We start from the raw sequence: 20,074 nt of genomic DNA, 5'->3' as shown, positions 1-20,074 counted from the left end.
AGTGATGTTTTGGGGCTGTCGCTGGGCAACACAGACTTTCAACTCCCTCCAAAGAATTTCTATTGGGTTGAGATCTGGAGACTGGCTAGGCCACTCCAGGACCTTGAAATGCTTCTTACGAAGCCACTCCTTCGTTGCCCGGGCGGTGTGTTTGGGATCATTGTCATGCTGAAAGACCCAGCCACGTTTCATCTTCAATGCCCTTGCTGATGGAAGGAGGTTTTCACTCAAAATCTCACGATACATGGCCCCATTCATTCTTTCCTTTACACGGATCAGTCGTCCTGGTCCCTTTGCAGAAAAACAGCCCCAAAGAATGAGGTTTCCACCCCCATGCTTCACAGTAGGTATGGTGTTCTTTGGATGCAACTCAGCATTCTTTGTCCTCCAAACACGACGAGTTGAGTTTTTACCAAAAAGTTATATTTTGGTTTCATCTGACCATATGACATTCTCCCAATCCTCTTCTGTATCATCCAAATGCACTCTAGCAAACTTCAGACGGGCCTGGACATGTACTGGCTTAAGCAGGGGGACACGTCTGGCACAGCAGGATTTGAGTCCCTGGCGGCGTAGTGTGTTACTGATGGTAGGCTTTGTTACTTTGGTCCCAGCTCTCTGCAGGTCATTCACTAGGTCCCCCCGTGTGGTTCTGGGATTTTTGCTCACCGTTCTTGTGATCATTTTGACCCCATGGGGTGAGATCTTGCGTGGAGCCCCAGATCGAGGGAGATTATCAGTGGTCTTGTATGTCTTCCATTTCCTAATAATTGCTCCCACAGTTGATTTCTTCAAACCAAGCTGCTTACCTATTGCAGATTCAGTCTTCCCAGCCTGGTGCAGGTCTACAATTTTGTTTCTGGTGTCCTTTGACAGCTCTTTGGTCTTGGCCATAGTGGAGTTTGGAGTGTGACTGTTTGAGGTTGTGGACAGGTGTCTTTTATACTGATAACAAGTTCAAACAGGTGCCATTAATACAGGTAACGAGTGGAGGACAGAGGAGCCTCTTAAAGAAGAAGTTACAGGTCTGTGAGAGCCAGAAATCTTGCTTGTTTGTAGGTGACCAAATACTTATTTTCCACCATAATTTGCAAATAAATTCATGAAAAATCCTACAATGTGATTTTCTGGATTTTTTTCCCTCAATTTGTCTGTCATAGTTGACGTGTACATATGATGAAAATTACAGGCCTCTCTCATCTTTTTAAGTGGGAGAACTTGCACAATTGGTGGCTGACTAAAAACTTTTTTCCCCCACTGTAGACAGGATTCTCAGGCAATGGTTGGGGAATAGTTTTAATCTGCGGGAAAAACTTGATAAACCAACAATCAAAGGAAGTGGCTAGGATGTCCCATATAAACATTTTAGTTTTACATACATTTCCCAAACTATTGAGATTTGGAGGTAATCTTGCTTCATTGTGTTTTTCTTTTAAATCGCTCCTTAGATAATTGTACTAATAGTCCTATTATTGTTTTACTCTTTCTTATTTTCAGTTTATTATATCCAATATATGTTATACACTGAGTGTACAAAACATTAAAGACACCTTCCTAATACTAAGTTGCAACCACATATCACAGGCATAGAAAGTACATTTTTCCTCAATAAAGTAGAGTCAGAGCTAGGAGGGGGGTCAAGTGCTGGTAAAGTTATTTTTTGTTTTTGTTGGGGGGGGTCGAAGTGCTCCTGGCACCTACTACAATACCCCGTTCAAAGGCTGATAAATATTGTCTTTCCCATTCACGCTCTGAATAGCACACATTCACAATCCATGTCTCAACTCTTCAAATTCCTTCTTTAAACCGTATGCTCCATTTCATCTACAACTGTGACACTGACTGACGTGGATTTAACAAGTGACATCAATAAGCGGATCATAGCTAGCTTTCACCTGGTCAGTCTGTCATGGAAAGAAGAGCAGGTGTTCGTAATGTTTTGTACACAGTGCATATGATATGTCATATGTGACTTTATCCTTGAGATGAAAGACGTGTTGTGTTAGTAACTAGGCTACTATGTTAACTAATGCTAATTCACACCAGTTAGTGGAACATGTCAAGTAATATGTCTAATGTTAGCAATGTGCTAGCTCGAAATGTCCTTGAAGCTAGCAAGCTACGATACCGTTGACAATGATTAGTTTGCCATTACTACCGCTGTTTTAACATTTCCTAGCTAGCTGGTACAGTCCCCTACCCTGTCTTGTCGACTACTACAGGTCCACGCGGTTGGTTGATGAGCAGCACACGGATAACATTAACACTTTAATTAAATGTTATAATTTAGCTTATGAAATCTGCAGTTCGACGAAGCAATACAACATAAGGGTAAGTGTCTGAATATTTAGCCTTCACCGTCGTGAGAAAATGACTGTAGCTATCTAGCTAACGTCAAGCCAGTTAGCTGGCTATAGTTACTTGCAACAATAATGATTTGGCATGCACGTGTTTATTAGCAAAAACATTCAGTCTGGTTTGTGTTACTACAACTCTACAATCAATCTACATTATCCAGTCCGCCAACGACTGACTGCCCTTTCGGCTTTCGGTTGCAAAGCGTCGAAACAATATACTTAGCTAGCCTTTCAAATAGCTAGCTAACCTGATGGGGAAAAACTGAAAACGTTGCCTAAGGATACATAGGTAGCTAACGTTAACTAGTTAGTATTTGCAATATCTTCACACTAGTTATCATTGCTTGATACGAGTGTCAACTATCACAGCCACACGGGGCTCCGTTATTGCTCACTGTCAAGAAATTCACTCTGACCCACGCAGTTGAGCCAAGGTCATTGCTACTTGGGATCCTCGGGACGTCCATATCCTAAACCTTAACATGAATCCTTATCTAAACCCTTATCTAAATCCTTATGTAAACATTTGCAATATCAACTTCGATATGGGGGATCCCGAATAGCACGTGAATACAATTAGTGCGAGCTAATTTCAGTCCATGTTTGTTTGGGTTGTTTTGGATTAAGCAGAGGTATCTGGCCTACGTAATCATTTTGCTTATAAATAAGGTCATTATGATATGATTAGGAGTTTATCAAAAACCTCAGTAATGCACACAATAATGTAAATAATGTGTAGAATGCAATAAAACCTAGCTACAGTGTAGTGAGTGAGAAATGGCATGTGTGCATATCTTTGTTTTGGTCGCACTGCGTGATGGCTAACATCTACCTATACATGTGGTCGCGGCGGTGTCACAGAAAAAAACGATTAGTTACCGGAGTGTAACTCCAGTTCTATGAGTGGAGCGGAGCCCCATAGGGGAGCTCTGCTCCTAGTGGTTTACCCTCTGCCCTAAGGCAGCAACAGCCTGAAGCAAAATTATGCACACACCTGCAGCCAATGGGAGCACAGGTGTCCCTATAAGAGGGGACGCTTCCCCTCAATCAGCCTCCCGAGATATTATCTTCAGCGAGACTAGAGAGGGTCGGCAGGGCCTTATGTCCTATGGGGCTCCGCTCCACTCATAGAACTGGAGTTACACTCCGGTAACTAATCGTTCTATATCGTGGAGCTCCGCCCCATAGGGGAGCTCTGCTCCTAGTGGTTTAAGGCGGAGCGTAGCGCTCCAAAATGTACTCCCTGCCGAGCCTAACACTTCCCATTAAAAAATGAAAAGGTCAAGCCTAGCAATGGCCGCAACCAATTCCCGCAGTACTGCAACTAAAAAACCCCTCCGGGCGTCACAATATACAGCGTCATCGGTTAAAGACCCGCCCCACCTAGTTCAATGGCAATGCCAATGACTAGTGGGCAGATCACCAGAATAGAAGCTACACTAATCTGTACTAGCAGATAGATGTGCCTCAATATCCTGTGAAAACACTACCGACCACTAATGGAATGACACCAAGTGTCACTCTACATTATGTACACAGTAGACCACCTCACTCACTCAATGGAATCCCATAGATTAGTAGGCAGGAACAAAATATAAGTCATACTAAACTGAACAATCAGATAGATGACCTCACATTCTGTCAATTCAATACATGTCTCTACTATACTGACCCTGTCAGTCAAGAGACATGCCACAAGATATGCTTTCCATCCAAAGCGGACCTGATAGAGACCTGCGTCCATCGTCCTGCTTTTCTCTCTTCTAGCTCAAGATTCCCCCTCAGCTATGCTGAGTACAATCGAGCCAGAGAGATAGGCTTTCTATCTATCAAAAAACATGTTTTCCTAACCAAAGCGGACCTGATGGGAACCTGCCCATAGTCCTGCTTTATCCTCTCTTCCTGGCTCAAAATCTCCTTTCAGCTTTGCTGAGTACAGACCGAGCCAAAGAGTTAGAAAACATATCTGTCCAGAATATGTCTTCCTAACCAAAGCGGACCTGATGAACACCAATGTCCACAGTCCTGCTTTTTTCCTCTCTTTCTTGCTCAAGATCTCCTTTCAGCCACGCTGAGTACAGATCGAGCCAAAGAGTTAGAAGGCATATCTAATAGATAGAAACAGAATATGTCTTCCTAACCAAAGCGGACCTGATGGACACCCATGTCCACAGTCCTGCTTTTTCCCTCTCTTTCTTGCTCAAGATCTCCCTTCAGCCACGCTGAGTACAGATCGAGCCAAAGAGTTAGAAGACATATCTAATAGATAGAAACGGATAAATGGAGACGGTGTCGACCATGACGCTGCTCTACAAATATCCTCTACCCCTGTTCCTCTGAAGAGGGCAGTAGAAGCTGCTACTCCACAAGTGGAGTGAACTCTGATACCCTGAGGCAGTTGTCGCCCCGCTGCCTCGTAAGCTGTCTCAATACCTTCACAAAGCCAATGAGACAATCGCTGTTTTGAAAGTGGTCTACCTAATGCAGCCGCACCGTGACACACAAACAGCTGAGGCAATGACCTAATCGCTGCTGTGCGCTCAACGTAACACGCCAAAGCGCGCACTGGGCACAGACAATGAAGCTTTTCCTCACTCCTCTCCCCATGAGGAGGGGGAGAAAAAGCCCACAACTCCACGGTCTGTGATCTATATGCACTGCTAATAACCTTCGGCACAAACGCCGGGTTAGGACGTAACACCGCTCTGCTCAGATCGCCATTAATGGCAAGGCAGTCGGGTCTCGTCGACAGGGCACACAAATCACTGACACGCTTAGCGGTAGTCAAGGCGATCAACAGTGCCGTCTTGATAGACAGCATCTTGAGGGGTATTTGATTCAATGGCTCGAACGGCGACTTACATAGCGCTTCGAGTACCAAGGCCAAATCCCACTGGGGCAGCGTGGCTCTAGGCATTGGCCTAAGCCGCCGCGTTCCCAATAAGAAACGTTTCACTAAAGGGTGGCTGAACACATTCGTTCCGCCAAACCCCTCATGACCAGCTGAAATTGCCGCTGCAAACACTCTAATGGTGGAGGGCGATTTCTGCTTATCAAACATAAACTGCAGAAAAGAGAGCACACTCTCAACCTGACAGTTCATGGGGTCCACACCTTGTGTGTCACACCATCGTGAAAAAACTTTCCATCTGCTGGTATACATCCTAGAAGTGGAACCGGCTCGTGCGCCTTGTATGGTTCTGATCACTGCATCAGATAACCCACGGCGCCTCAACCTGTCCCATTCAGGAACCAAGCCTTCAGTGGTTGGCCGATTATGGGCTACTGCCCTATCGAGCCTCCCGCCTGGGTCAACGCGTCCCGTCGATGTGGAATTGGCCAAGGTGGCGCAATCAACATCTTGGGCGATCGGGCGCTATCAGTATCACTGACAGCCCCTCTGACCTCACCCTGGCTAGCAGTGGGAGAATGCAAGACAGCGGAGGGAATGCATACAGGAGAACTTTCGGCCACGGGTAGTGCGCGAATGCGTCTCTTCCCAGTGGTGGCTCGTCCTGTTCCCTCAGAGAGAACCATAGGGGACATTGCGCGTTCACGCGTGACGCGAACAGATCCGCCTCGGCTCTCCCGAACTGTTCCCAAATTCGGAGAACAATGTCCAGATGCAGACACCACTCGTCGTCTCGAGGACCCCCTCTTGACATGAGGTCTGCTCCTACGTTCAAGTAGCCCGGAATGTGTGCTGCTCTCAACGAGCGAAGGTGCTTGTGAGCCCACAGCCACAATTCCTCTGCCGCCCGGTGGAGGGCAGGTGACCTGACCCCTCCCTGGCGATTTATGTGAGCTACTGTGGTCCGGTTGTCTGACCAGACCAGCACATCGCGACCCCGAAGGGTAGGCGTGAAGTGGGTCAGAACCAGTCGAACCGTTTCCAACTCCAAGAGGTTTATGTGACGACCTGATTGAGGCCATACACCTCCTATCGCTTGAGTCTGACATGTCCCTCCCCATCCAGTCAGAGAAGCATCTGTAAATACTGGAATGTAGGATGACACCTTGCCCATCGGGACTCCGTGCGTGAGAACGCTCGGATTCCTCCAATAGTCCAGGTCTGCTCTTAGCGAGAGAGGAACCACCACCAACCGATGACGTTGACGCACTGGGTCTAGTCTTAGTTGGGCGAACTATCGCTGTATTCTGCGCATGTGCAGAAGTCCCAGCGGGACCACAGAGTGGGCTGACGAATTGAGACCCAAAAGTGACATGATCGACAGCGCCGTCACTGTGTGATTCGGACGACACTTCCTCAGGGCTAGCAGCAATGCTACCCTTCGAGGGTCCGAAATTCGAGCCCTCATCATTAGTGTCTAGCTGTAGCCCCAGGTAGACAATCTGATGACTGGGCCAGGGTGCGCTCTTTCTCCAATTCACAGCGAACCCCAGACGTGTGAGATGAATCACTGTCTGTGCTGTGTGAGTGAACGCCAGCTCTGCTGACGGGGCGAGAACCAGCAGGTCGTCTAGGTAGGCTAATAACCTTATCCCTTGACGACGCAACGGCTCCAATGCCGCCTCCACACATTTGGAAAACGTTCGAGGTGCCAGGGCGTACCCAAACGGCATCCTCGTGAACTCGTACGCCACCCCTTGAAAGGCGAACCGCAGAAACTTCCTGTGACGCGATTGTATCGGCACATGGAAGTACGCGTCCTTTAGGTCTATGCTTGTACAAAAGTCTCCTTTCTGGACACATTCCAGTAGACGTTTTGTCGTCAGCATTCGGAAGGGTCGTTTGGTTATGCTCTCGTTGAGAGTGCGTAAATCCAAAATCGGCCTCACTCCCCCCGTCTTTTTTGGGCACTAGGAAATAAGGCGAATATAGCCCTTTGTTCCTTTGCTCCCGGGGAACTACTGTGACCGCCTCCTTCGCCAAAAGTTCCGTAATCTCTGACATCAGAGCGGCCACTTTGTCCGGCGTTTTCATCACCGTCTCCACCACTCCCCTGAACTGGGGTGGGGTTCGATGGAATTGGAGGGCATAACCCTTCTGCAACGTCTGTTCTAGCCAGCGTGAGAGGGTACAGCTTCGTTGCCACTGCCCACAATGCAGAGAAAGCGGGCGCGCACGAAGCTGTGGTGCATCCAGTAGGAAGGACCTGTATTCCTCTATGGCCCTCGCCGCCGCTATTCCCCAGCACTGGGTTGGTGGAATAGCCCAAGGCGGGCCCCCCTCGAAAGGGAGAGGAAACATCAGCTCGTTCTGAGAGAATCGGAGGCCTTGATACGTCAGTTACGTCTGTAACTCTAGTATTCCGGCCCTCCGTGAACGCAGCACGGTTTTGAGCTGCACTGACTGAGCTATTAACCTGAGACAGAGCACCCTCCCCGGATAGCAATTGCGTCATCATGTCATTGTCTGACTGAGACTGCTGCTTGTCATGAGATCCGTCCACTGCAGTACTCAACAGAGTCTGGAAAGTGTGGTCTCTAACTGGTACCACAAGGTGGCGCCACAATACCTCTTTTTTACTGGTCTCATGAGGCTGCTCAACAGCACACTCTAGGTGTGGTGAGCTGCACTCAGAGTAGTGGGCATTGTTACGTTCTGAATTAACAGGGGGCGCCCATACATTGGTTACACCTGTAACTCTAGTATTCCGGCCCTCCGTGAACGTCGCACGGGTCTGAACTGCGCTGGCTGAGGCGTTAGCCTGAAGCCAGGCGTCATTCCCAGCTAGCGGCTGCGTCTTCATGTCATATTTAGACTGAGACAGCTGCCTGCTATGTGAGACCTTTACTACAGAGCTCCTAGGAGTCTGTAGTAAAATATCTTTATTAGGTGAGCTAAGGCTACGCCTTGCTACCTTTTTCTCTTTCCTCTCCTGAGTGTGTTCAACTACGCACCCTCGGTGGATTGAGCTACACTCAGGATGGTGAGAGAAATTCATAGGACGTGAAGTACTCTGCAATGTGTCATGGAAGAAAGGCTCTTTTGTGACAATGTCAGTGAGAGCCAGCTCTTTATTCACATAACAACAATAAACATTTCCCTCCACGCCCTGAACAATGGGGTGGGGGGGAACAGTGGGCTCTGTCGCGCCCAGCGCCGAGCCGTCATCCGTCCTCTCCCCCTCGTCCCGTCATTGACGCCGTCGTTTCTGGCTGACCTTCTGGTGTTGCCAGGACGGTTTTGTGACGACCTCTCTCGCCGGCGGAATCGTCGTCGCTGGAGGGGCCGAGCCCGCTCGCCTGCTGTCGGTGGTAGGCGCCTGTCGCCTGGCCCGTCGCCTCCCTGTAGTTCTACTGGGGGCGTTAGAGGTTGACGGGTTAGTTGAGGCCCTGCTAAACTTGCCTGCCAATGGCAGGTGTTTAGCCAGGTGCTTTCTCTCTTCGTCAAGCTTACCAAAACGTTCCGTCGCCTCCTTAACGGCGACCCCAAAGAGGCCCTCGCTAGAGACGGGAGCGTTTAGCAGCGAGGCTCTGTCCGTCTCCTTCATGGCTGTCATTGACAGCCAGAGGTGACGTTCCATGACCACCGAGGTGGCCATGGACCGGCCTGCGCATATCGCTGACGCCTGTGTCAAATGAAGAATAGCGCCAGAAATCCTGGACGCCTCTTCAATCTCCTCGCTGGTCAAATCAGACCTACCCGTTGTTAGACGGGATAGGGAGGCCGCGAGGAGGGCAATGTTGTTAGCCGCTGACACAGCTTGGGCTCCCAGCGTAAAGGACTTCTCAGCCAGCTGTGCTGTGAGTCTGTCCTTTTGTGCTGGCAAGGTGGCTTTCTTGGAGGCCGCCCAGGGACTCGAACCCGGCACTAGATACGCCGCCATGGCGCTCTCGAGCCTAGGGATTCCCTTAGCAGCCCACTCACTTCCAGCCACTCTCGTGAATGGGGTGTACACTTTGGCCGGCGAACGCACCGCCAGGGGTGTATCCCACGAGCCCTCTACATATTTTCAGAGGGAAGGCATAGCAGGAGCCATCGGCTCAGCTGCCTTCCTCGGTCTAGAGTAGGGGCCGCCCTCCATCATGTCGACCTCCACAGGGGGGGGAGCAGGGGGCAGCGCTATCTCGAGTCGATTGGCGGCTCTCTCAATGAGTTCAGGAAAGTCTGCACGCAGAGAGGCCGCTGTGAAGGACAGGGCTGCTGACGTAACAGAGCCCGTGTCGTCATCGCACAAGGAGCCTTCAGATCTCGCCCTCCCCATAGGGAAGGGGGTCTTGAAGGTTGGCGCCAGAGGGTCGGATTGTTCCATTGGAACATCCATCTCTGCGTCTCTCTCCTTGTCCTCCCCTGAGTCAGCACTGTCCGTCGACGCCTCTGAAGCAGAGGCGAGAAGAGACAGTACATCCTCTAGGGGGATATCCTCCCTAAAGAACGCCCAACGCTGCTTCCTCACCTTCATAGGAAGGAGGGCGCAGGAGGCGCAATTAGGGGGATTGCCGGTTCCTTCCTTGGCATGCTGCGGCCCCAAACACACGAAAAAAAGGTTGTGGGGGTCCGCAGATGCCATGGAGGAGCATCGGCACTGATCCCTGAAAAGGGCTTTTGGGGGTGGAAAATCTCCTGGCGTGCTCATTTTAGAAGACGTCGATGGCTGGCTCATCGACGGCGATTTCTTCCTGAGTCTTCTTCTCTTCTTGGCTTCTTCAGTCTAGTCGTCCAGTCGCTGAAGATAATGGGAGGCTGATTGAGGGGAAGCGTCCCCTCTTATAGGGACACCTGTGCTCCCATTGGCTGCAGGTGTGTGCATAATTTTGCTTCAGGCTGTTGCTGCCTTAGGGCAGAGGGTAAACCACTAGGAGCAGAGCTCCCCTATGGGGCGGAGCTCCACGATATAGAAACGAGTTCCTGCAAAGATGCTGGGTAATGCTAGATGTGCAGGCAGCTAAGATGGCGAGGAACCTCCTCATGCGGTACAAAACATGGATTTAATATATTGTTGAATTTTCTCTGGTTTTTGTAAAAACCACCTGCAACTGGACATTTATAAGATACTTTTCTTCCAAATCGAGAACGAAGAAAGTATCGCCAAGACCAGATTAGTTGAAAAATATGGCAGAGTTTTCCATTAGCTAAGCCATAACACCAGATATGGAGCCATCACATATTGCTTTACAATTCCGTAGCCACACTGATCAAAAATATAAACACAACATGCAACAGTTTCAAAGATTTTACTGAGTTACAGTTCATATAAGGAAATCAGTCAATTGAAATAAATAAATTAGGCCCTAATCTATGGATTTCACATGACTGGGAATACAGATATGCATCTGTGGGTCACAGATACCTTTAAAAAAAAAGGTAGGGCTGTGGATCAGAAAACCAGTCAGTATCTGGTGTGACCACCATTTGCCTCATGCAACGCGACACAGCTCCTTCACATAGAGTTGATCACGCTGTTGATTGTGGTCTGTGGAATGTTGTCCCACTCTTCAATGGCTGTGCGAAGTTGCTGGATATTGGTGGGAACTGGAACACGCGGTCATACACGTCAATCCAGAGCATCCCAAACATGCTCAATGGGTGACATGTATGGTGAGTATGCAGGCCATGGAAGTACTGGGACATTTTCAGCTTCCAGGGATTGTGTACAGATCCTTGCGACATGGGGCTGTGCATTATCATGCTGAAACATGAGGTGATGGCGGCGGATGAATGGCACGACAATGGACCTCAGGATCTCGTCACGGTATCTCTGTGCATTCAAATTGCCATCGATAAAATGCAATTGTGTTAGTTGTCCGTAGCTTATGCCTGCCCATACCATAACCCCACCGCCACCATGGGGCACGCTGTTCACAATGTTGACATCAGCAAACCGCTCACCCACATGACGCCATACACCCAGTCTGCCTGGTACAGTTGAAACTGGGATTCATCCATGAAGAGCACACTTCTCCAGCGTGCCAGTGGCCATCGAAGGTGAACATTTGCCCACTGAAGTCAGTTACGAACTGAATTACTGAACTGCAGTCAGGTCAAGACCCTGTTGAGGAGCATGCAAATGAGCTTCCCTGAGACGGTTTCTGACAGTTTGTGCAGAAATTGACAGTTTCATCAGCTGTCTGGGTGTCTGGTCTCAGACCATCCCGCAGGTGAAGAAGCCGGATGTGGAGGTCCTGGGCTGGCGTGGTTACACGTGGTCTGCGGTTGTGAGGCTGGTTGGATGTACTGCGAAATTTTCTTAAAACAACATTGGAGGCAGCTTATGGTAGAGAAATTAACATTACATTCTCTGGCAACAGCTCTGGTGGACATTCCTGCAGTCAGCATGCCAAATGCAACTTGAGACATCTGTGGAATTGTGTTGTGTGACAAAACTGCACATTTTAGAGTGGCCTTTTTATTGTCCCCAGCACAAGGTGCACCTGTGTAGTGATCGTGCTGTTTAATTATCTTCTTGATATGCCACACCTGTCAGGTGGATGGATTATCTTGTCAAAGGAGAAATGCTCACTAACAGGGATGTAAACACATTTGTGCACAAAATCAGAGCGAAATAAGCTTTTTGTGCGTACGGAAAATGTCTGGGATCTTTTATTTCAGCTCATGAAACATGGGACCAACCCTTTACATGTTGTGTTTATATTTTTGTTCAGTATAAATATTTGGATTAAGCAGAGGTATCGGGCTATTAATAACCATAAGTACAAAAAACACTGTTAGTTAGCCCAAATCAAATGGTAGCCTACATTATAATTTAACTTATAAATGCAGTCATCATGATTTGATTATGAGTTGGTATTAACTTCAAGGAATGCACAAGAATGTCAATGTGTAGAATGCAATAAAACCATGAAATCATTATGTTATATCAAATGCCCTGTTATCAACACAGTTTGTTAAATTGCATATAATGGGTGATTGACTAATGGGCGATTTGAAATGTTTGATTATTTAGGCTTAATGTTGTTGTTATTACAAGGCTGGATGAGCGGGGCGACCTTCCCCTCCTCCTCTTCGGAGGAGGCAGAGATGAATCGGATTCACTATGAGCTGGAGTACACCGAGGGCATCAGCCAGCGCATGCGCATCCCCAACACACTGAAAGTGGCCCCCGAAAACCAACATGGGCTGCTGTCTCAGCCCCTGGCCCCCCACATGATGCATGTACCAGAGAGGATCGTGATAGCAGGTGAGCAGTGTGTGGTCTATCAGTGGTTCCCAAACTGTGGGGAGGGGGTCGGCAGGGGAGTTTTTTTTTTTGCCCATAGATTGTGTTGTAATGTTTGAGTCACTCCTATCACATGAATGCACATTAGACATGCCAAAATGTATAGAATTGCAAGAAGATTAGGTTTAAAATGGCAAAAATTCTCTGCACCCCATGTGTAGAATTGCAGGAAATAAGCTTAAACCTGTGGGGAAACCTGGAGAGAGCCATCTGGTTGTCTGTGGGGAAACCTGGAGAGAGCCATCTGGTTGTCAGGGTGATTTTGTGGAGAAACCTGGAGAGAGCTATCTGGTTGTCTGTGAGGAAACCTGGAGAGAGCCATCTGGTTGTCAAGGTGGTTTTGTTGGGAAACCTGGAGAGAGACATCTGGTTGTGTGTGGGGAAACCTGGACAGAGCCATCTGGTTGTCAGTTGGTTAGTCCAAATGCCTGTTGAGTCATTGTGCTGACAAGTCCAGCTAGTCCTCCCGTTTCAATCCGTTTCAATCCGTTTCAATCTGTTTCAGTCCGTTTGATGACTAATGATCATGACCCTGTTCTCCTTCCACCATCTCCAGGGGACGATGGGGACTCCCGTTACTCCCGGCCCAGAGACCTAGACCTGATCCAGTCCACTCCTCCTGTGGATTTACTGGACATGAAGGCACCGCCACGCATCCTCACCCTCAACGAACATTCCCTGGACTCCCTGGAGACGGACCAGGCTCCCACACCACTGGCCCACGCCACTCAGGGGGTGAGTCTTGAGTCAACGGTATGATGTCATTAGAACTACACAGAGCCATAGATGGTTCTCGGAAATGAGAAATGTTCAGCAAAAAAATACTGCTTTCGGCTTTGCTATTTGGAGCGTTCTAACCGGGGTCCGGTTACTCATTGTTTTTGTTTCTACGATGCTAACACTAAGCAGCGGGTAAGTAGACCAACCCATACTGTAGGTTTGGGCATCTTACTCTAAGGATCCCCCCGTAGTAACAGATCACTTCCTAGTTATCCATTACTACGTTTCTAATTAGGCAGAAATAGGCTGATCACTTTAGAATCTTAGGCTAAAATGAAAATATAGCGATCCCATCATAATAATAAATAATACATCAGACATCCCTGATGTGCCCCACACACAGGTCCACTCTCAGTCGCGGCGGGAGCGCACTGTGAGCGATACCACCAGCATCCGCCAGAGAGGCCCGGCCAACAGAACTGACGTAAGGTAAGCACCAGCCCAGGTGTGAGGGAAGTATTGGAAGAGTCATCGCTTTCTTTCTCGTAGTTTATGAAATGCCTAATTTCAGCACCCAGAACCAAATCTTGTGTGTGCGCTTGCCAGCTACTTGATTTGGTTCTGGGGGCAAAAAGGCTTTCAAATCTGAAGTAGACAAGTCCACGCACCCCCACTGTCAAAGCCCCAGCCCCTTCCTTTCTGGAAAGTACCCCCGTTTTTATAGTATTTGTATATGCTGCATGCTAACAACATGGAGGTATATGACAATGTTTTCAATGCGACTATTTTGCAGGTAAGCAGTTTTTATTAACAGTATTTTCAGGGTTAGAATCCCTGTCCCCGCTTTTAGCACCACTTCGGCGAGATTATGATTCGTAAAAATAACCGCTGAAAAGGTCGCTGGTTCGAATCCCTGTGTCGACTAGGTGAAAAATCTGTCCGATGTGCCCTTGAGCAAGGCACTTAACCCTAATTGCTCCAGTAAGTCGCTCTGGATAAGAGTGTCTGCTAAATGACTAAAATGTAAATAAAAATGGTATCCATGAGTTCATCTGACTCTGGGTCTTCATTGCCAACATCCCGAAGTATCCCTTTAACATTTAAATGTCATCTGTCACAGGAAGAATCTCATGAGGACTAAACATTCAAATGTTACGTCTTTCCTTAGACTGTGGGATTTGATGGATAATGTGAAACAATTATTCCGGTGTGCTGGTTTTGGACTAATCATAATTTTGCGGGGGTGCACCTAGCATCTTTTGAATTTTGGAAGGGGAGAGGATATTTGGCCCATAGACTTGCACGAGACTGGGGTGCTACCAAAGAGGATCCGATCCACTCTGGTTCCATCACTCACACTAGTAAAACTTCTCCCCTAGAACCAAATCGAGTAGTTGGCCGGAGGCCAGATTTGGTCTGGGTTGCCCAGATTAGTCACGAGAGACTATGAAATGCCTTTCTCGCTGCATCTCTTTCTCAATTCCTTGCTGTGTCTTTGCCTCTTCCTCTGTGCTAACCCCTCTGTTTGTCCATCTCTCTACCTTCTTTCAATTCTCCATCCATCCCTTCTTCTCTCCATCTCTCTCTCTCTCTCTCTCTCTCTCTCTCTCTCTCTCTCTCAGTGTAACCCTGTCTCCCGTTGCCCCCTCTCTCCGTGCCTGTCCTCCACTGTGTACCCCTGAGGACGTGGTGAACCTACAGTACAGTGCTGGAGGGGTCCTATCCTACATCCAATGCACCACGCGCCGGGCCTACCAGCAGGTCCTGGAGGTCCTGGAGGTCGACAACCACCGCAGGTGACCCCTTGATCTCCTCAGCCACACACACTCACAATGCTGCATCCTGATTCTCCACAAGTGTGCACTTGCACACTGCCGGTCATGGATTTAAAAGCATAGGACTGGTGTAAACACTGACTGGAGGGAGTTTCCACCATTTTTAAATCTATGTGAGAAAGTGTGCAAGTACGCACACTTCAGGAGAAGGATGAAGAAATGTGTGCCCCATGCTTACTCTAAACTAGGATGAGATTAATATGAATTATCTCTAAGTAAGCTGTAGTGAGTAGCTACATCTCTTTGGTCAATTTTATCTTGCGACTTCAGTCATTCTCTAGGATAACATCAGACAGCCAGTTGGTTTACAATAGCCCCTTTTTATATTTGTTCATAACTCATGATGACTTTGTCCTTTTTTCCGCTGAATCAAGGTGACTCTTGACCTGTGTGTGTGTGTGTTCTAATGGAATGGCATTAGACTGCATAGTTAGCTCATGTTCTCCTCTGTTAGCTCGAATACTGCTGTATTGGCACAAAGCCTGTACTTACCCTCTCAATAATGAAGCTGACACACCGAGTCATGACATCTCACCTTTGGGCTGACCTCGAAGTGGTGATGGCGTGTTTAGCACAACTAAAACTGATTTGACCGTTGAAGTTGAAAGAAAGACCGTTGAAGTTGAAAGACCATTAAAATACTCTCAGTCAAGTATTTACAATGTTACTAACCAAGCCAAAAGGAAAATGTAGTCCATCAGTTGGGGAAATGCATTTTGCTTCAGTATGGAGATGTTGGCTTTTGCAGTGTTGCAGCCAGTAAAGATTAAAATGTAACATTTTCATATACGGTAAATCCATTTATGTTCTGTCATATTTTCAAAGTATTATAGTTGTGTTCTGCTTTTTGTTTTCTGTAGGGCTGGTCACTTGACCCTCGACATGGACATGACCCCTGACGATTCAGGCTTAGTGGACGCCTCGTCACTACGGCGACAGGTAGTCAAAGCATTGTACCTTGTGTTGCCCTCCTATCCAATTATATTTCTTAAATGATTGAATACCTTCCAAGTTATATATTGATCAAATGAATGACTGTCCCTAACACATACTGGGTATCAGAGGAGGCTGCTGAGGGGAGGATGGCTCATAATAGTGAATGGAAAGGGACAAACACATTCCATTCTTTCTGTTCCAGCCATTACTATGAGCCCGTCCTCCCCATTTAAAGTGCCACCACTGATAGATATGTAATGTATAAATTGATCAATTGGCTGACTCACAGAATTTGAGTCAATTCCATGTCAGTTAAGGAAATGACATTTTGGGGATGTCCTGAATTGGTGTGGAACTGACACTCCCTCCATGACGAAATAACAAAATGGTCCCCATAAGGAGTTTTCAATCCACCAAACCGAATTTATTTTTAATTCACTGAATGGACTGAATCAGCTGTTCTGATGAATCATCCTTTTGACTAACTGATTCACTACATTCATTAATTCACTTGCTCGTTCAGATTGTGAAGCTGAACCGACGTCTACAACTACTGGAGGAGGAGAACAAGGAGCGCTCCAAGCGAGAGGTGATCCTCTACTCCGCCACCGTGGCGTTCTGGCTCATCAATACCTGGATCTGGTTTCGACGTTAGAACCGCACAGAACCCAATGTCCAGGTCCTACCTTGTCGTTTAACTACAAATATCTCAATTCTAGCTACAGATTGTAACACCAGATAATGTGATTTAACCAAAAAAATATGTTGGTATCTAATATACTGGGAGTTACCGGTTAGGTACTGTTTGGTGTAGCACAGAACGTTTCCGACCAACCTTGGCAATACTGTCTTCGTCCTCGATTTGTGGAAACAGGAGTCTCAGAAAATGTCCTTGTCCAGTTGCAGGGGGTCTGTTTGAATTTAGACAATTATTTTTACGGTCCATGAAGTAATCCAACAATGTGTACGCCGACATCTTGTCTTTTCAAAGTCTTCCCTCATTGATCGAGACAGGTGTCTGTCATCATGACATGAGGCCCTTTGGGGTCGACCCGCCTGTCTCAATGAGAGAAGACTTTAAATAGACAAGATGGCGGCGTACACATTGTTGGATTACTTCATGGAGTAAAACGTTATTTTTTATATTTCCCCAAATGTAAGAAAAGCATTGAGTGGCACGTGCTGTGTAAAGGGATTCATACCAATTACTACATTTTATGGTGTGGATTGATGATTTATTTCTCTCCTACGTCGATGTTGGCAAGAAGCAGAGCATGAGTCTATTGTTTATTCATTATCATCCAATGAAGTCTTTAGCACTGTATGATGTAATTGCCGTGTGTGGGGAAAAAATCATTTGAACTCATATTTTTCTGGAATAAATATGTATGTATCTTGTAGAATATAAACAGCTAAGAAACATTGCGACAAATGTGATTCTGTTCTGTATTTATCAGTCGCTGTTCACGCAACACAAAGCTGCCATCTTTAGTTGAAAAACAGTTGTTTTTTTATTTGTTTTCTTTAGTTGAACATTTATTTATGTGTATTTATGTATCTATATATTTTATTGTAATATATCAATATATTGTTTGTAAATATTTTACTGTAATAAATGATGGGTGGTTGAAAAGTATATGATCTGTTGTTCTCTACCCTCTGCCCCCTATTGGTAGATGAGTGTAAAAACAACAGGTTTCCACCACAACTGTGTATTTTTATTTATTTATTTATTTCACCTTTATTTAACCAGGTAAGCCAGTTGAGAACAAGTTCTCATTTACAACTGCGACCTGGCCAAGATAAAGCAAAGCAGTGCGATTAAAAACAACAACACAGAGTTACATATGGGGTAAACAAAACAAAGTCAAAAATACAACAGAAAATATATATACAGTGTGTGTGAATGTAGTAAGTTATGGAGGTAAGGCGATAAATAGGCCATAGTGCAAAATAGTTACAATTTCGTATTAACACTGGAATGCTAGATGTGCAAAAGATTATGTGCAAATAGAGATACTGGGGTGCAAAATAAATAACAATATGGGGATGAGGTAGTTGCGTGGGCTAATTTCAGAATGGCTGTGTACAGGTGCAGTGATCGGTAAGGTGCTCTGACAACTGACGCTTAAAGTTAGTGAGGGAGATAAGTGTCTCCAGCTTCAGAGATTTTTGCAGTTCGTTCCAGTCATTGGCAGCAGAGAACTGGAAGGAATGGCGGCCAAAGGAGGTGTTGGCTTTGGGGATGACCAGTGAGATATACCTGCTGGAGCGCATACTACGGGTGGGTGTTGCTATGGTGACCAATGAGCTAAGATAAGGCGGGGATTTGCCTAGCAGGCTACCTGCCGCCCCTATAGACCGTAGCCTAGATGAAGAGGGAGTCACTTTAGACTATTGGGATGCGTTTCTATTCTGCGTCAACTAACTCTGGATCAGGGGCCCTGTTTCTGTTTCTAACCCATGTTCCCGTCCTCTCGCCCTAGTCCCGTGACAGATTGATCGTTTGAGCTACCTACCTCACAAGTAGAGCAATGTTTCCTTCCAGCTGGAGAAGAGCACACAGCCTGCAGGCTGGAGCTCCCACAGTCGTTCAGGAACAGGTAAGAGAAACATTGGAATTCAATCACAGCGCATACCAGGGGTGTATTCACTAGGAACCAAACTGAAGCCAACAGATGCAAACAGAACGGAACGGGGCGCGACCTACCTGAATTTGTCCAATTGAAACTCGTTTTCGTTGCGAAATGTTTTCCGTTTAGAGTGAACAGTTTCCATTGCAAAATGTTTTTTTTTTGTGAACAATTGTTTTTATTGGATCACATCAAGTGTCACGTTCGTTGAATGACGGGTCAGACCAAGGCGCAGCGTGATATGCGTACATGTTTATTGAACTTAATAAACACACGACAAAACAACAAAGGAAACGAAACGTGAAGTCCAAGGTAGCACACACAACATACCTTACCAGGAACAAGATCCCACAACAAGACAGTGCCAATCGGCTGCCTAAGTATGGTCCCCAATCAGAGACAATGAGCGACAGCTGCCTCTGATTGGGAACCATACCGGCCAACATAGATCTATACATGCTAGATCCCACACCTAGAAAAAGCACAACAAGGAATATACACACCCTGACTCAACATATAAGCGTCCCCTGAGTCAGGGCGTGACAGTACCCCCCCCCCCCCAAAGGTGCGGACTCCGACCGCACAACATAAACATAACAGGGTAGGGGCCGGGTGGGCATTCCGCCTCGGAGGCGGATCCGGCTCAGGGCGTGACGACCTCTCACTCTCCGCCTCCCTGTTGCGCCCCTGGTCTGGCCTGGACCTCGGCGCGCTGCTTACCCTCTCCTTCCTCCCACGATACGCCAGGCCCTGTCTGGACCCTGGTGTGGGAGACCCCGAACCTGGAGAGGGGCTGACGTCATGGTCTGGACTGGAGCCGCTGACCAGAGCTGGACTGGGCACCGGTGGAGCGGACCGCTCTGGCTCCGGAGTGGAGCTGCTGACCGAAGCTGGATCAGGCACCGGTGGAGCGGACTGCTTTGGCTCCGGAGTGGAGCCGCTGACCAGAGCTGGACTGGACCCCGGTGGAGCGGACTGCTCTGGCTCCGGAGTGGCGCAGCTGACCGGAGCTGGATCAGGCACCGGTGGAGCGGACTGCTCTGGCTCCGGAGTGGAACAGCTGACCGGCACTGGATCAGGCACCGGTGGAGCGGTCTGCTCTGGCTCCGGAGTGGAGCAGCTGACCGGTGCCGGACCAGGCACCGGTGGAACGGGCACGGGCCGTGCCGGACTGGACAAACGCACCACTGGTCTGGTGCGAGGAGCAGGCACGGGCCGGACCGGACTAGGAACACGCACCACTGGCTTGGTGCGAGGGACAGGAACGGGCCGGGCCGGACTGGCGACACGCACCACTGGTTTGGTGCGAGGAGCAGGAACAGGCCGGGCCGGACTGGCGACGCGCACCACTGGCTTGGTGCGAGGAGCAGGAACAGGCCGGGCCGGGCTGGCTACGCGCACCACTGGCTTGGTGCGAGGAGCAGGAACAGGCCGGGCCGGGCTGGCGA

The 20,074-nt window shown here is 47.9% G+C and overlaps 1 protein-coding gene across 2 annotated transcripts; it reads left to right on the top strand.

The window, feature by feature from the left end:
* The first annotated feature begins 1,869 nt into the window (after positions 1-1,869).
* LOC121580626 (mitochondrial fission factor homolog A-like) lies at positions 1,870-17,066 on the top strand. 2 transcript variants are annotated; one of them, XM_041895602.2, is made up of 7 exons: positions 1,870-2,331; positions 12,230-12,463; positions 13,059-13,237; positions 13,626-13,711; positions 14,845-15,018; positions 15,918-15,996; positions 16,517-17,066. In XM_041895602.2, exons 2-7 carry the CDS (start codon positions 12,235-12,237, stop codon positions 16,646-16,648), a joined length of 879 nt encoding a protein of 292 aa, XP_041751536.2. In that variant the 5' UTR covers positions 1,870-2,331; positions 12,230-12,234; the 3' UTR covers positions 16,649-17,066. The 2 variants fall into 2 exon arrangements, with proteins under 2 accessions (XP_041751536.2, XP_041751534.2); XM_041895600.2 differs by having other exon boundaries at positions 1,871-2,331; positions 12,254-12,463.
* The last annotated feature ends 3,008 nt before the right edge of the window (positions 17,067-20,074 follow it).

This window comes from Coregonus clupeaformis, chromosome 14 (assembly GCF_020615455.1).
Source record: "Coregonus clupeaformis isolate EN_2021a chromosome 14, ASM2061545v1, whole genome shotgun sequence".
Classification (NCBI taxonomy): Eukaryota; Metazoa; Chordata; class Actinopteri; order Salmoniformes; family Salmonidae; genus Coregonus; species Coregonus clupeaformis.
The sequence above is the reverse complement of the archived record's forward strand: the minus strand, read 5'-3'. Positions and strand labels throughout refer to the sequence as shown.